At 46.2% G+C, this 17920-nt stretch overlaps 1 protein-coding gene across 1 annotated transcript; it reads right to left on the bottom strand.

The window, feature by feature from the left end:
• On the bottom strand, positions 1-17920 carry STIP1 (stress induced phosphoprotein 1). The gene is made up of 14 exons (XM_072984228.2): positions 17780-17920; positions 13098-13307; positions 12092-12233; positions 10318-10459; positions 9072-9240; positions 7757-7883; positions 6889-6991; positions 5976-6096; positions 5731-5827; positions 4726-4850; positions 3456-3492; positions 2427-2530; positions 1416-1588; positions 1-574 (listed from the first exon to the last, which is right to left on the bottom strand). The coding sequence occupies exons 1-14, from the start codon at positions 17786-17788 to the stop codon at positions 502-504; spliced, it is 1632 nt and encodes a 543-aa protein (XP_072840329.1). The 5' UTR covers positions 17789-17920; the 3' UTR covers positions 1-501.

Here is a 17920-nt window from a genome sequence, read left to right on the forward strand (position 1 = left end):
GCCAAGGCCACTAACTTTGCTCTTTTATTGCATGTGCGGCAGACAAGAAAAAAAAAAAAAAGAAAAAAGAAAAAACACAGCTTCACAGCTGAACCGATTCAGACAACCAATGACTGGTGAACTTCTCCGCGCCACAGCCGCTGGCCAAGAGAATTTAAAACTGCAAGGAGCTGGTTGGGGAGGAGAGAGGAAAGAAAAAAAAAAGAGAGAGGAGGGCAGCTCACAAATGGGAACAACTGCTGAGAGAGACAGAACGACAGGCCACAATGATCATCGAGGGGCCAGCTCTGGAGCTGGCGGGGTGGATCGGCGTGAGCACAACTGTGTGGGTGCGCACGTGTGTGTGTGTGGGGAACAGGCACACCCACTCGACTGTACAAGTCTCTGCCTCTAACAGAGGGGGGGGGGCGCGCGCCCTTAAACCGCGTTGCCAGCGTCTCCAGGAGTCCCAGCTGCCCTTCTCAACAGGGAAGGAGGAAGGAGGGCGCAGAGTCAGAATCATCACCGGATTGCAATCAAACCGACATCCATGAGCTTCTGGATTTTCTGAGCAATGACCGGATTCTTCAAGTGTCTGGAAAAGGAGGGAGGAGGGCTTGATCAGGACTTTTTCCTACCTCACCCGTCAAACAAAACGCAGCGATGGCCTAGCCTTCCAAACACACCAACCATGAGAATTTTTTTCCCATGTGCTGAGAGGAGGGCCTTCAAATAAACCTACTGAACAAACTCCCCCATTCAGATGTATCAGCTGTCAAGCTTACACAAGTCTCCCGTTCTTTTGGATGGGGAGAGGAGAAAAGCCTGCTTGACACGAGTTCCTTTTTGTGTTGTGATAGTCTATTTGTACTGTGTAATCCGCCGAGAGAATTATTCTTATTTGGCAGACTGAACATAAAATAATCATTAAGTGAAAATGGGGATTCCACCACCCCTCGTCCCATTCCCTTCCTTATTGGCTGAATGTTAGTGTAAATGGGAGAACAGCTGTCACATCCTGTCTCTTGTCACAAACTTAGGAATACCGATGACCCGCTATGCCAAAGCTGGAGGGAGCCATAGGCTTCTCACACCCCAAAATTCAGAAATATAGCACTCTCGAATGCTTAAGAATGCAAGAGCTGAGTCCACAAATGGAAAATTGCAGCTCAAAATAATGCCAATGACTGGTGAACCATTGACTCTATGCAAGTGCTGATCTATATTTTCTTGAATGAAGAGCATGCTATGGCACCATCCTGCGTCTTAATAAGCAAATTGTTCTATTGGATGCTGACATTTTGCCTTCTTGTGAATATACGTAAGTACAATGGGGAATCCTTTAAGTTCAGCTCTGTTAAGATGGGCCCTTCCACAACTTCCTGAAAGTGACGACATGAGCCCAGCCCTCCCGGCGCCTTCCGGCCATCACTCACTCGCTTAGCGCTTGAGGGTCCTTCTGCATCTGTTCAAGGATCAGTCTCATGGCCGGGTCACTCATGATCTGCTGGACCTCTGGGTCAGCCATGGCACGGCGCTTCACCTCCTCTGGGTTGTCGTTGCGGTTGTACTGAGCCATAAGACAGCGCTGGTAACCCTCCGCGGCTTCCTGCAGATTAACAGAGAGCATTGTGAGACAGCTGGGAGGCGCCTGGCGGTTTTGGGCAAGAGTAGCACAGACAGGAGAACACCGCATTTCTCTGCATTAGTTTATTTCCTATAACTGGTTGTGTAAGAGAAACCCCCACTCTCAGGAGGTAAGAAAACACATAACACTTTATCTCAGCTCTAAACTTGTCCAATGCAATTCGGCTGCAACCCTCCTTCAGGGTTGTTAACTTCTTCCCTTTTCCCCCCTCCACTCCAACAGATCTCCAAGAGAGGGGTACAGATCACAGTGTGTTTCCTTACATCTCAAAGACTGTGGTTTCTCCTACACAATCAGCTTTTTTAGACGTACTGGTTCTTTTTGCTGTTTTATTTCCATAACTGGAACAGCTGGAGGAACAGTTACTCTTTAGGGTGAGGAGAACACTGGGGAAAATAAAGCAGTAATGGGCTGCCCCCGTCTGATTTTTTTTTCCACATCTCCATGAAACAGTGGTTTGGAGGCTGGGAAACACAGGCGTCTGGTCTGATCCAGCACAGCTCATTGTTTATGCCTAGCATACGTATACAGGGAAGTCTGTATGGCTGGACATGAATGCGAGAAGATAGACAACAGCACAATGTTTGCATAGGCACTTAGTATTTACAAATCCTTTCCTAGAAAGAGGGGAGGGGGGACCACAACCTAGGAAAGGGACCGAGGGCAGGGCTTCCGAGGGAAGGACCCAATTTTGACTTCAAGGAGGGAGGAATGGAAGGAACTCATCGCTCTTTGTGGCTTGCAATCCTCCCCTTATATCTTCCTCCTAACAAAGCTAACAAATCTCGCCCATTCTCACCTTGCAGCCGGATTCCAGCTCAAGGGCTTTCTGATAGACATCCATCGCTTTGGTGTAGTCTTTCATCGCTTCCAGCGCGGCTGCCTTGCGAGTGTAGCCCTTGACTGGAAGCCAAGAACAAGCTGTTAGTGCTCCGAAAGATGCAGTCTAGAGCCAGGGACGCACCACCCGGCTCCCTTCAAATCAACCCTTACTTCTTATTAGCTACATTGCTATCCTGCCTTTCCTGCAATAAGGAAAACACCTTGTCCACACCATACTGTAAGACAGTGAAACAGATGTAAGGCTGAAAAAGCCATAATGGCAGAGCGACCCAGTGATTCCCATGGCTTAGAATCAACTAGAACCTGCATCTTTGCAGTCCCCAGACCAAAGCTGACAGGCTGATATGGGATATACAGTGGTGCCCCGCATAACGAGGGCCCCGTTTAACGACAAATCCGCATAGCGACACGTTTTTTGCGATCGCAAAAGCAATCACATTGCGATGTTTTAAATGGCTAAACATCGCATTGCGATGATCAGTAAGCGTTTCGCTTACCGATTTTCGCATTGTGATGTTTAGAAAACAGCTGATCAGGCCGCCGGGTTAAAAAAATGGCCACCCGCTCCATTTTCGCGCCCTTTCCTTGCTTACTGGGCAGCGAAAATGGCGGCTAGATGGCGGATTTCCGCATAGCAGTGAGTTTTCCCCCCATAGGAACACATTAAACGTGTTTTAATGCGTTCCTATGGGTTTTTCCCCCGCATAGCGACGAATCCAGATAGCGACGATTTTTTCGGAATGGATTATCGTCACTATGCAAGGCACCACTGTATAAGATAATGAGCTCCAGCATCTCTGGACAAATGCAGCCCCAGGGCGAAACTGTCCAGGAACTTCCAGGTAACTAGTTGGTACATCTTAATCTGTCTTTCGTCAACCCTGATTTCTGCCTGTCATGCTTTTTTTTTTACACTACAGACACAACCTTCTATTTTTTTGTGGCTTTAGTCCTTCAGAGTTAAGAAACCTAACGGTGTACTTACTGAATGCAGGTTCTAGGCGAATACATTCTTCACAGTCCTGAAAATGCAAAAGAAATAACTTCTTAAGAGATTGTTTGTTCAGGGAAAGATCAGCGCGCTCAACTTTCTCATTTCCAGTGGGCTGTTTTCCAGTCTCCTCTGATAGCCGAGCTGAGCCACTGGTTTACCATTCTGGGTGCCTCTCTGCCCCTCACCATGCCCGGGTATGGGAACCTGGGCAGAGATACAGCCATGGCATGCAGATACAGTACTGTAATGCCCTACATAATGCAGTCCTGTATAGTGCTGATTTGCTACAACATGCATTTTAGGTGGCCATTTTATGGTGCTTCACAGAAGCCCACTCTACTGAAGGAAGGTGGTTTGGAGGCTAGGAAACATAGAGGACCATCTACCTGCTCAATGCTTGAAGTAGACCAAGCCTCCAAAACTCCTGCCAAAAGGCAAAGGGTTAAACTGCCCTGTTCAGCATGGATTCAGTCTGCACTCCATTTTCTTGAAATGCAACGTGAACAACCTGAAATTATTTCACATGCAACATTCCTGCCACAGCACATCCCCTGCTAAGTGCAAGATCACCTTCTAAGACCTATGAATGGAACCAGGAGGAACAGAGTGACAGACAAATCTGTTTCACTTTCACGCAGAAACCCTCTCTTGTCTGCCACTGCACCCTCTCCTAGAGGGACATTTCAAAGGGCATGCTTCATTCACACAGACCACCCGCCAAGGATCCCAGGCCTTTTTGTGAATTCCACCAAAACCAAACAAAATTTAAGAAAACACACAACACCAAACAAACAAAAAAACATGGACGTAACTCTTCTGCAGCGTTGCACAGTACAGCAAAGGGAGAAAGTGGTCGAGGAGGAAAGCTCTTTTTCAGAAACTTTGCCTCCCACCCCAACAGACTCGGCTCAGGAATGTCTGAGAAATGTCTGGGGAGCTGCAAGGCCTTCCCTCTGCAGCCTTAAAAACATGGGCCTACAATTTATTTATTAGATTTTTTGGGGAAGTTATATTTTATTTTTTTTCCACAAAAATTATTTATTTATTTATTCGATTTTTATCCTGCCCTTCTAGACTATGTCTACTCAGGGCGGCTCACAATAAAAGTATTCATAAAACAATTAAAACCATGAATTAAATCAACAATGTTAGTATTGATCGAGATGGAAAATAGAACAAAAAACTAAGTAAAAGTAAGAGTCAAGTATTAACAGGAGGGAAGGCCTGCCTAATGAGCCAAGTCTTTAATTACAACACTTGCCTTTAGTGCCAACTGGAATTCCAGCAATTTGGTGTAGCAGGCGGCTCTGTTGCTGTACAGTTTGGCATCCTCTGGGTTACGTTTGATGGCTTCCGTGTAGTGTTTCATCGCTTGTGGATAATCCCCTTAGGGAAAGAACACCTTGGTTGACAAGATGTAAATATACCTGCATATACACATACCTTTATACACAGGCAAACTTTTGAAGGCATTTAACAGCGTGCATACTCCCATTTTCAAAAATTCAACACGTTTTACACATGTCATGTTGGGTCATCTTTACAAAGGCTGACTAAGCTAGCAAGATGGAAGCCAACAGGGATGAGAAGGAAATAGAACCTCCTTGGTCAGAGGCAGGGTATCACTGAATACCAGTGGTTGAAGAGCCGTGTTTGACAACACACGTCCCCTTCCTGCCCGGTCACAGGCTTCACAGGTGGGATACTGTGGGGAAATAAAATGTCGAGACTCTTATCTCATTCAGCAGAGATTTTAAGTCAATGAACCCGTTTGGTTCGCCAGCACTATCCATGCTATTCTGCAGGCTAAAGAGTGGCTAAACTAGTCCCATTAGACGAGCCTCTGATCAGACGGTATTGATTACTTCAGCTAATATGCCAATTAGGAGCAGCCAGTCAGATTAATAACAACCCTAGCAGAAAGACCTGCAGACTTCAAGTATCACAGCAATATTTCAGCGGCGGATCAATATAGTTACTCCCTCAACATTTCCAAAATGGAGCTCAGGAGCTAACAAGGAGACATCCCGCCACACCGCTTCTTTTAGCAGCAGTGGTAACTCAGTCCACAGCGAAAATGAACAGATACACTTGATTCCCAGTGAGGTGAATTGGATAGAGTGACAGACTAGGACTCAGGAGAACAGGATTCGAATTGCCACGGAAATTGACTGCAAGAGTGGAACTGTAAAACTACTCAAACATTTCACTTACCTCTCTCTCTCACTGCAGAGTGATAATGAACACAGACATACAGAACGCTTACCTTTCTGGAAACACTCATTCCCCTTATTCTTTTCCTCCAAAGCCAGTTCAGGATTGATATAGGCTAACTTTTCCTGCTCTTTCAAGATTTTCTCAGCCTAAGGAAAGAAACAGAGTTACACATTTTATATCCCACTGATTTCCAGAAGCACTTAGAAAGGGGGCAGGTTAATCATCATCTCGCTAAACATCACTCCATGCTGCGTTAGTGCACTCAGATGCGTTCGTCAAACTAAAAGATCTTACTTGCTGACACTTTTTCAACACCTCTGGAGTCCGGTGCTCAGCCAGCGATTTGTTGTAAAACTGAATAGCTTCCTTGTGCTTTTCTTCCTTGAAATAGGAATTGCCAATCCGTGCGTACGCTCTAGATGAACAAGAATATATCAAGAATGAGTGCCTATAATAAGGGGGAAACTCTGACCCACAAATCTCAGGAGATTTGATTTCGCAAAAGACTTCATTCTAAAAATCATTAGGAAAGGGACTGGAAATAAAATGTCAATGTTTACGGCTATTATAGTGCTGGGAAAAGGTAATACAGTACAAATAATCATAGTTTAAAACACGCAAACATTAGGACTGAAAAGGAAAATGATGCTGATTCAAGACAGACAAAAGAAACGCTGCTTCATATAGCATAAAGTTTAACTATGGAATTAGCTGCCCCACGATGTGACTTGAGGCAGCCACCTGTTTAAATGAGTCTTGCATACATGGAGAATAAGGTTATCAGCAACTATGTGTTAGGTGAACTATGCACTACTGCCTATGGACATAAATCAGCGGATGGATCTAAAACAGTGGTTCTTAACCTTTGTTACTCGGATGTTTTTGAACTGCAACTCCCAGAAACCCCAGCCAGCACAGTTGGTGGTGAAGGCTTCTGGGAGTTGCAGTCCAAAACTCCTGAGTAACCCAAGGTTAAGAACCAGTGATCTAAAACACAGTGCCCTTGACACTGCATATGCGTTAACAGTAAGGTGGACTACGCAAGGCACCCTCAGGGGGTACTGCCTCTCACTCCCTCGGTTCAGAGAAGATGGAAAAAGCTGAACCTTCAGCAAATTCCTCCAAACCCCACCACAAACGGAGCCAGGAAACTCAGAAAGGAGTTTCCAAAGAGAGATCTGGCGCTGTGGCAGGCATGGCTACTTACTTGGCAATCTGGCGGTAATCCTCCCGGTTCTCTCGCCCGACCTCGATGGCCTGCTCACAAAGCTCTCGGCACTTGTTGTAGTCTCCCTTCTCAAAATACACCGCTGGAAGAAGAAGAAGAGGGGAACAACACACCGATAGACCCCCTTGGTCTCCTCCCATCCATAACCTGCCTAGATTCCAATTTCTATGTGCCTTTGCTAAAGGGGACGAGACAGGCAGCGACGAGAGACAGCAGCTTTTCAATCTAGGCCACAAAAGACTCACTCCAAATAGGTCTGCTGTGCCCTTAAGTCATGGCCTTTCAAATACTAAGAGAAGACGACTGTTGTATTCTCCCATGCTTACAGCGTTATAAAATAAAAACAACCTTAGAGCTGCAGAGCTGGAAGGGGCCCCTATGAGCCATCGAGTCCACCCCCCTGCCAAGGAGGCCCCGTGGGAGAATCGAGCTCCCAACCTCTGGCTCCGCATCCAAAGACCTCCACCACGGATCTATCCCGCAGTTCTTCTGGTCCCTGGCATGACTGCACTGTTTTTTCCCTCTGCTATGCTGTTTCCACTAGATTCAGATGCTGCGTTTGTTTCTGCTTCTGTTTTTTCAAATTTTTATTTTACAAATAGCATTTGTTTTCAGGAATAGTTCAGGAAACTCTTTCCCCGCCTAGCGGATGGCACAGAAACCCTGTAGTCAAATTCTGATACTTGAAGGCTGCTCCTTTTTTTCATACGGCCTGGTTAGAAATTCTATAAAGGCCCACTTGCCGACATCAGGTTTTGGCTTCTAGTGCAAGCTTAATTTTATTTTACAGAAAGAAAGACCTGATAGGGTACAATGTGAAGTGGAAAATCTCTGTCTCCCGTCTTACCTGCTTGATTGGTGAGGTAAGTCATATTGGTTGGGTCCAGCTCCCGTGCTTTATCATAATGCTTCAATGCTGCTTCAAAGTCTTTCTTCTTGTAAGCTTCATTGCCCAGTTCTTTTTCCTTAAGAGCCTGAACAGTAATACAGGCGAATTATTTTGAAAATGTATACACTCAAAGAAATATACATATACAGTGGTGCCTCGCTTGACGAGGATAATCCGTTCCAGCGAAATCGCTGTAGAGCGAAATCCTCGTCAAGCAAAATTAAAAAGTCCATTGAATACTGGTTCAATGTGTTCCAATGGGCGAAATACCTCAGTGTCCAGCGAAGATCCTCCATAGGGCGGCCATTTTCCGATGCCCATGCAGTGAAAAATCCGTCCTGAATACAGCGGGGAGCCATTTTGAACAGCCGGCGGCCATTCTGAAAACCCGACAATCAGCTGTTTGATCGTCGTAATGCGAAAAATCGGTTCCCGAAGCAGGGAACCAGTCATTGCAAAGCGGGTTTTGCCGAATAAAACATCATTTTGCGATTGCAAAAACATCGTCATGAAGTGGGGTAATCGTTAAGCAGGGCACCACTGTATATGTATGGCTACACAATGCACATGAATGCCCCCTTCCACACTAACGCCTCCCCCTTCACAGCTGCCGTTGTTTTTCCCAAAACAAACCCAGCGCCCAACAGCCCCAACGGGAGCCTCAACCCAGGCACCGCCATGGGAGGAACCCGAGCCACCGCCGTGGCGCCTTCTGGCAGCGGCACCAGGTATGTTCAAAGAAGGGGAAGGAGAGCAGGAATAAATGAATAATAATAAATAAAATAAATGATGGTAATTGAATAAATGTAGATTTTAATGCATTTTTAAGCAAAAATTAATATAAGACCCTGTCTTATTTTTTGGGGAAACACGGTAAATATCTTTACAGGTTAAGATGGATGGCTACTTGAAACAGGATGTCTGGATGATCAATTTCCAGCAGTGGACAGAACCCCTCTAGGAATTTCTGAGAAAGTCTCAGCCCCTTTCAGACATCAGGCAAAAACTGCTTTTGTTCCCTTGAGCCCCTGGGGGAGGCTTAGCAAGGCTATTTTGGAAACTGCCAAAACCCGATTTGTGATGAGTTTTTCATGGACCTTACTTGGTGAGTTTTAGATCATTTTGCTCCGATGCCTCTCGGTCTGTCAGCGGGAAAGAGGGTGCAAGAGCACAGGGAGCCCTACAATGTGACAAGACGGGCTGAAAGCTACCAATAGCCAGGATAGGACTTTGTGCGACGGAAGGTATACGCACAGTTTGACAAAACAAATACCTGCTTCTTATTCTCTGGGAGGTCTTCCTCCATGGGCTCTGGCTTGGGTTCTTTCTTGGGGGGCGGAGGTGGGGGTGGAGACATGGCTTCATCATCATCATCGGCAGCGGCTAAGTCTACGCCAAGCAGCACTCCTAGGGTGGTCATTACCCGCGGGTCCTTCAGCTTCCTGTCATGAAGCAAGAGTGACAACCAACACTCACCCACAGGCCATTTGGGCCATTTGGTGGGTCAACGGCACCCAGAGACGTAGAGAGCCAGGATCAAAGTCTCTCTCTGGCATAAATCCACTGAGTCAAATCACCAAATCATCTGCAGCCTTCCCTCCCCGTCTGTAAAGCCAGCAGATGCTTGCCAGTGCCTTAGCGACAGCGCTACTTGTTATTTTCTGGCAAATGACTTAAGTCCTGTAGCACGTGAAGGAAGGAAGGCTTTCAAGCTCGGCTCCCAACAAAAGAAAAGGAAAAAAAAACCCAAAACAAAACAAAAACACACATTACGAACATGGGAAACAAGGGGTTTCCAGCACATGCTGAGCCCAGGGGTTTGTGGCGAGCCACAGAAACATGTTCACGTGTCTTTCTCACAGTTTCCACCCCTGCTTTTTTGAACAGCTGGGGGACAGAAATCTTTCCCTCCTGACTTCAAACTTCACAGAGGTTTCTAAGACCTTGATCTACTAACAGATTAAGGCACTGTGCCCACAACTATGTAAAACATTTTTAAAAATGACATTATGAAATTTCACGAGGCACAATTCATTTTGTCCAGTCCAGAAAATTTATTACTGTCAGTTTTCTAACGCAGCTCTCTGTTTTAATGGACATCCTGCCTTTCATTCTTTGCAGGACCCAAGGCAGCTGCCAGGGTAAAGTTAAAAAAACAGACACAGTTTAAAAAGTGAAATAACTCAACTGTACAAAACACACAACTAAATGACTCGTATTAAAATGATGCAGAATTCAGAGAAATTTAAAACATATGATATGTTGATTTGTAACCTTTTAAGAAATGCTTGAGGACTTTCAAAATGCATAGATATAGGGAAAAATATTTGGAAACAAACAAATTAAAAGGTGAAGACGTCATTTGGGAGGTTCCATGGAGATTTGAGTGGCTGCTCCCCCCCCAAACGAGGCAAACTTCCAGGATTGAAGGATTTTCTGACCTGACTAAGCAAATAGCTTCATCCTAATTCAGATTCTCCTTCCCCACCCCCACCATTTCTTTCTCCTCAGATACTTACGCCCCCAATTCGGATGGCTTGCTGCGGAGTTGCTCAATCAGTTCCCGGTAACTTGGATCGCTGAGTAGGTTCCTCGTCCGGGGGTCGCTCTCCAACTTCTGGTAGAGGTTGGGCATGTTGAAAGGGTTCATGAGATTCCTTTCTGGAAGGATGACCAGGGGATACATGAATAATCATTATTTTCAGTGACAACAAAGCACACATCTTTACAAGAGGCTCCCCTTATGTCATCTACTACTGCAAGTTCTAGAGAAACGTTTTAAGGGAAATGACATCATGGAAGGTATGTAGCTCCTGCCACTACCTGCCTGCACTGCTGACGTCTTTTGGTCTCCTGAAAGACAAAATCTGCCAAATGCACATAGAACTGTTGCCCAAAAATATTTGTCTGACTCAAGACCAACAATCAAGGCTGACAGCTAACTCGTTTGCAGGATCTCCCCTTATTCAACAAAGCGTCTGCACTAGCAACAGGACCTGATGTAAGCTTGTGACCATCCCTGCCAGGCAAAATGAAAAGCAGCCATTGCTTGCTTGTCTGCTTGCTTCTGCTATAACAATTCATTTTTGGTCTTCCCAGAGACTTGCTGCCTTTAGCATTTCTCTTACTAAAGCCAGGGAAACCTTCCCAAGATAGGGACAGCGCCTAAAGGAAGTATGAACATCTTCCCTTGCCATGGGTGAGCTGTGGGTTCGCCCCACTGGAGTATATAACTAACGGCTTTCCCATTGTTCAGCACCCAAAGAGTAGTCATAATGCCACATGCTTCAGAGAAGCAACGCTCCACTGGGATTTTGAGGCCCTTTTCCTGAGAGGATTTGAACGAGAAACATTTTACACCTGAAACTGCATGCTTGTTGTGAGGAACAATAGTACATCCCTAACCCTTGCTTTTTTCTGCTCAGCCCAATTAATCACATGAATTTGAATCAATCTACCAATTAAATCTGCTGATGGCTAATCTAATAATTTGGAGCAAGGAGACTACTTTGTCCATGCTACAGTAACAGAATCACGTACAAAAGCCATTCTCTTTTATGTGATGGAAAAGAATGAACGCCAATAATGATTGCCATCTGCAATGTTCCCTTTAATTACTTGAACCGAAGAGATCTAATCCACTTCCTCATTAATTGGGACACCTTTTTTTCAGTCAGTTAATCACACACTCTGAGACACAACTTGAGTGCTGTTCTGGTAGCGAAATCATCAAACTGACAAGCTACCATGGAGAATTCTTGCTGGGGGGGAAAAAGATGAGGGAAGTTACATCCCAGACTGAAAAAAAAAACCTCAGTCAGCTGTATCAGTCTTGGACCCAGTTATCTGTTGGCTTACAACAAATGGCAAACAACAACAACAAAAACACCATTCCACATATAGAAGCAGAATGGAGTGGAAATGCAAGTATATTCTGAACACTATGCAGGACACTTTCCAAGAACAGAAAGCTTGCATAACGATTGCAAAGCATGCTGCATTCCAAGTTCCACCTTATAGTATCTCACCACTATATCTGTTGCCAAAGACTGCTATCTCCCCTTGCCTAATGGTAGGACTGGCCTGTGTTATCTTGTGTATCCTTCCTGCATTGTGTGTTTACAGACCCTGAACAGGATCATCTGTGTTTCTGCTGCCTATGGGGGACACCACTGCAAACAGAGCTTCAGAGGTGCAGGACAGAAATTGGCCTGGATCTTCCTTCTGACACTGACGTAACTCAAGAGCTGGCAAAGGAGACAGCAGACCAGGTTTTAGCTCCCCCGTCCTTACCTGCCAGCCTCGACTCCATGTTTTGCAGCCCTTCTTTCAACTGTGGATTGCCCGGTTCGTGTTTCAACCCCGCTTCGTATGTCTTCTTGGCCTCCTCAAAGCGGTTCAGGAATTCCAGAGCGGCCGCCTTTCGGGAGTAGCCCTAGGCAGAACGACGAAAGGGCCAAGCCAGTGAGCAGACTGAGAGACAAGGCAAGGAGACTACAGGCCTGTCTTCTGTGGCCACTGAAATCAATGGCCACAACTATACATCAGCTTTTGCAAGCCTCCCGACAAGCACCTCCTACAGTTGACTATGGGGGTTGGAAGAGATTACAGTTTGATAAGGGAACCATTTCTGTGAGCTGGAATCTTTACCACCAACCACCTCCTAGATAATGGTTGCTGTCTCTCAACCAGGCTGACCACACAGCATTATGGGGCACGTCTGGTTGGGGGACATATGTGCTGTCTGAATTCCCTGGAGAATAAAAACACATCAGGAGCACTTGGGGGGGGGGGAAGGCTTTATATCACATTAGAACATTGATCCATACAGTTCAATATCAGTAATGGCTCCCTAGGGATTCAGGCACGGCTCTTCGCGTGCTCTATTTAGCAGACTGACTCTCTGGCCTTCCACGTGCGAAACACAGACTGCAACACAAAGGTCCTTCCCCAAGATTCAAATGAACCCATGGAGAGGACGGCACTGCTCAGTATCGTTTCCACGTGTATTTGGAAGCCACGGGGGTGACCTACTAAGTTGCTGGGCTGTGCACAATCAGGAGTTCCACAGGCATAAATATCAAATAGGGGGCTGTTCACTCTGCCTGGGATGTGGTTAGTTCTCTGTAAGACACAGGACTGTAAATTTCTTCTGGACACTGTATAAGACAAAGGTAACAGGTTCACATTCGGAACCAGGAGTTTGTCAATGAGGAGCAGAAACGGTAAAAGGAATGGGGAGTTCTCAGCCTCTCAGCACATAAGGACTCCCCCAACAGGACCAGATGGATGATCTCACCTTGCCCCACTCTGGCTTCAGCTCAATGGTCTTGCAAGCATCTTCCAGGGCTTTCAGATATTCCCCCTTCTTGGCATAAGCAGCAGAGCGATTGCTATAGAGCACGTGATTGTTGGAATCCAATTTGATGGCCTCCGAGTAGTGCTTGATAGCTTCAGCAGTGTTCCCTGAGCTCAGGGCCTTGTTCCCTTTCTCCTTCAATTCATTCACCTGGGGAAGATTTAAAAAAAAAAAATATTGCTGAGGATTCCATGTGCTAGTAACCCAATAAAATAACCTATTTCTCTACTGAACTACTTGCCACACACAAAGTGTCCTAGAGGAGCAACTCCCTGTGGGGTATTATACTGCGTGTTTTATACGCTGCCACTGTAAACTCAAAGCGAATAGGCCGAGTATGCTGTCACCAAATCAGAACATTGTGCTTTAAAATTTGAATCCGTCAGAAAGAGGAATGGTCTCTTTCCCAGCACAGAATGTTTGTCGCAGCGTTTGGGGCATTTTTAAAAAACAACTGAAAACTTGGATTTTTACGCATGCCTTCCCTCCAGTGAATACCTGGTGTTTTTTTGTTGTTTTTCTTTTTTCCCCCCTTTATTTTTGGATGATTCGTTTATAACGATGTCTATAAACTTTGTTATATTGTAATTTTGTTAGATTGTTGTTTTGTGTGTTTGAAGCCACCTAGAGTGGTCGTTGACTAGATAGGCAGGATATAAATGCAATAAATAAATAAATAGATAGATAGATAGATAGATAGATAGATAGATAGATAGATAGATAGATAGATAGATAGATAGATAGATAGATAGATAGATATCAGGTTTTAGCTTCCATGCCTTGGTCACACAAGTCTCTATAATAGTTTCCTCAATATACAAGGAAGTATGAAAAACTACCACTCACACTTCTATTTGATATTCAAAATATATTGTAACAGGCCGGATTTGATTTAAATTTTAAAAACCACATTATTTTACCATTTAAATTTTAAAAGTCAATTTTAAAATTATAATTGTGATTTAAATCAATTAGATTTTAAAAAAATCATTGATTTTTATCCACTTTACATGATAATAAGCACATGCTAAAGTACGGGAAGGTCGCTTATTATTATCCTTTACAAGCTTGGGAGTCATCTTCTGTGCTACCTCAGCTAGTTTATCAGGTGGGCAGAGTTGTAGTCGATAATATCTGAAGGGCAGCAAGTTGCTTGTCCCTAGTCTAAATACGTTAATACTACTATCTTCCCCATACAGCAGGAGGAAAAACCGAGGCTTGTAGTAACGTCACCAGGTGAGTCGAGTGCTGATGTGATGAACAAACCTGTGACTTTTTTTGTTTCATATCTCAGTCTCAACCACTAGAATATATGACGTCTCAAAAAGGACTGCATCTGAAGGGCTGGATGGCTGAGCACAATCCTCCAGCTGCACAGTGGTCTGGTTTATACCCGCTAACTGTACAACCCAGATGTCCAGCCAGTCTTTAAAAAAAACACAGCAAAAATAAAAAAAAACCACAGCAGAACCTGCAGTCTTGGGGAGCATTTGTTTGTCCACAAGATCCGAGGCTTTTTGTTCAAAAGCTACAAAGCTCCATGATCAAGACGCCTGCAAGTAGCCGCAGAAGCTCACAGAGCATACAGGCACAATCCACTATGTGGATTTCTGTGTTAGGTACACGCTGCCCTTCTGCCTCTCCCTAGGAAGAATTGCACCAAGCCCAAGGGAATGACAGGCAGCCAGGTCTACGTCACCGCTTCCCCAGGTAGCACCTCACATTAATGAGCTCCAGAGGAAGTGGAGCAGAGACCACAGCCTCTGCAGCTCGCATGCATCCGCTGCCCACGACCTGCCAGCAGGAAGAGAACAGTGATGCAAACCAAACAGTGTCCCTTTTGCATCCAAGGCTGCTCCTGGAAGGAACAGCAAGACGGAGGCAGCTCCCTCTGAATCACAGATCCATTCGGGTGGAGGCTGAGGGCTGAAATTACAGGCTGCTGAGGTGGGTGGAGAGGAAGAATCTCCGCTATCAGGAGCACTGACTTGAGCCAATAGGTGAGGTACATACATCAAACCTTATGTTAGCTTTAGGAAGACATGCAGCTGCCCACCAAGACACAGTGAGACTTAACACGGACACCTACAAAGGGCAAAACCCCAGGAGCAAAGGCTTGCTCTTATTATTTTGAATAAGCAATGCTACCTTCCACCATACATTTGGGAAGAAAGGTAGCTACTGCTTTGAGCACTGAAAGATGTTTGTGGAAGCGAGCCACGTTGCCATGGTATAACCTTGGCAGATTTACCCTCCTCTGCCTGCCTCGCAGGCCTAGTTCTTCACTCGGAAGTTGGAAAACATCACCTTGTTCAAGCTTGTGCTGGCACAGCAAGAGAACTGCTACCTCACATTTCTTTTCACCAGAAGGGGCCTTTTTTTTCCAAATCAGCTCACAGCCTACTTGGCCAACAGCAGCTGTTTTTTCCAGTCATATGAACCTGGAATCCGTTGCACCCAAAGCCTTTTAGCTCTGCACAGAGCTTCGACCCTAACCTAGCGCTCTGATGCAAGAATAGGCGATACCTTTAGAGGCCACTCTATTTATTAGTGTCCTATAAAGGTACTGCCTATTCTTGCATGGCTCACGCTTTTTATTTTAGTGGAACGATCACTCTGAGTGTGACAAATGCCTCTTTCAAAAATTTCCCTGGTAGGTGTAGAACATGCCGCAACATGTAAGCTGTGTTTGGATCTGAAGGTTCCCTTGGTAAATAGGTGTGCTTTTAAAAACTGGAAAATTCTGCAAAGCCTTGTTGTACAGCTTCTATCCCACCTCTCAAGCTGCAGCACACACAGTTAATGGGCTTCTCCCTGGTCCCACCAACTCAGAAACTGTTCCCCTCACAGCAAAACCTGCATAGGACACTGTCTCCAATCTCCCCATCCTACAAAACCTACTAAATACACTTACAAACACAAAAGGCAGCACACTACCAGCTCACACTAGTGGTCTAATCCAGTTTAGTCTTGCCTCCACTGACTGAAAGCTGCCTTTCAGGAAGCCACCTACATGCAGAGCAAATATGAGTCCACTGAACTACCCCCCCCCACATAATTATCCCACTTTTTAGTCTGATTTTGACGCCATAACCATTCACTCCCTAAAACTCTGCTTGCACTCCTCCCCCAATACCTGCTTCTCACACGGTTACAAACTTAAATAAATCCCTCAATAAACATTAAATATCTGAATTCCAAAATGGAAAGCCACGGCCTATGTCAGACCTTCACTGTACAGTATGTTACCTTACCAAGCGAACACCATCAAGAGACTGTTTTTCCAGCCAGTGTGGGTGCCCGGAATTCCTCCCCATATGTGGCCCCTACAAATATTGCTGGACTGCAGATCCCATTCATCCTACCCAAAACAGATTAGCAAACAAGTTAGGGGATGCTACAAATGGCAAATCAACAACAGCTAGAGGGCCACGTCTTCTCCATCGTGCTCCACCACCTCAGACAACAACGAGACCTAAGGGAACAGTAGAGAGACCCTCCTGAGGACAGATTTAAATTTGATGCACACAAATCACGGGGAATGCTTCAAACTCACAATGACAAATTAGGGCTGGGGTGCTTTCTGCTGCAGATTCCCCCCCCCGCAACTTCCCTCCAGCCACTTTATGTTTTTATTGATGTTATATTTAAATTGTTTTATTTTAAGTGTTTATAGCCTCCCAGAGTGGTCCATTGATCAGATGGGTGAGATAGAAATACAATAACTAAATAAATATACTGTATATCCGAAGTCTTAGCAATGGCCCTCAAACGATCACGGGTCATTTACTGGTCCAAGCTGCTTCTGAACGCCTTGCTCTGTAGCCCTGCCTTTTGAGGAAGCGCTCACATTGAAACGGCCCAGGCAAGACCCACCACCACCACCTCCTTCAAACTAACACTCCCAGCACCCTTTGCCAAGACGGCTCTTCCCTTCTCATTTAGAGAGGGGTCCTTTCCCCCTCTGACCCTAAACCTTGGGATCCCTCCCACAGGTCCCTCCCCAACAACCCCCATTGCCTGATCCCCCCTTACTCTCCTCCTCTCTTAGCCCCCAAACCACGAGGTTCTCCCTCATCTCAGCCCCATGCTGTGTCTCAGCACCACTTTAGATCCAGGGCCTCCTCAAGGAGTTTCCTTTGGAACCCCCCCAAATCTTCCAAGCCACCCTCCCCTCCCCCACTCCCAAGCTCCCTCCTTCCTAAGGTTCGTCCCCCCTGTTCGGAGGATCACTCCCATCACCGCACCCCCGGAACAGCCTGCTGTCACGGGGGAGGATGGGAGTTGTAGTCCAAAAGCCTCCCGACCTTTTGGTCCCCTCATGACCCACTGGAGGCCCTCCTTCCTTCGCCCGGGGGGGTTCCCTCCAGAGCCTCACAAGACCCATTTCTTGGGGGGAGCGCCCTCTTCTCATGACCTCCCATGAGCCTTTGCACTCCCTGCCCCATTTTATTTTAAGGCAACCCCCCCTTCTCCCCCCCCCACAGGCAAGTAACGGATAACCGCCCCCTCCCTCCCTCCCTCCCTCAGGGCTCCCCTTCCTTTCCCCCGCCTCAGGCTTTGCCCTCCATCTTCCCAGAGACCCTCGCGCGAGGCCTGTTCCCGCGGCCGCGGTCTCCCACCTTCTCCATCGCGCCGGAGAGTGCCCGCAACGGCCCGCCTGGTCTCCGCCGCTCCTTCCCTTCCTCCGCCCGCCTTTCCTCTTCCCACCCCGCCTTCTGGAACCTGCTAGAACTCTCCCGGCCCGCCTCCCTTCGCGGATT

The sequence above is a fragment of the Pogona vitticeps genome, chromosome 15 (genome assembly GCF_051106095.1).
Source record: "Pogona vitticeps strain Pit_001003342236 chromosome 15, PviZW2.1, whole genome shotgun sequence".
In the NCBI taxonomy this organism is placed as follows: domain Eukaryota; kingdom Metazoa; phylum Chordata; class Lepidosauria; order Squamata; family Agamidae; genus Pogona; species Pogona vitticeps.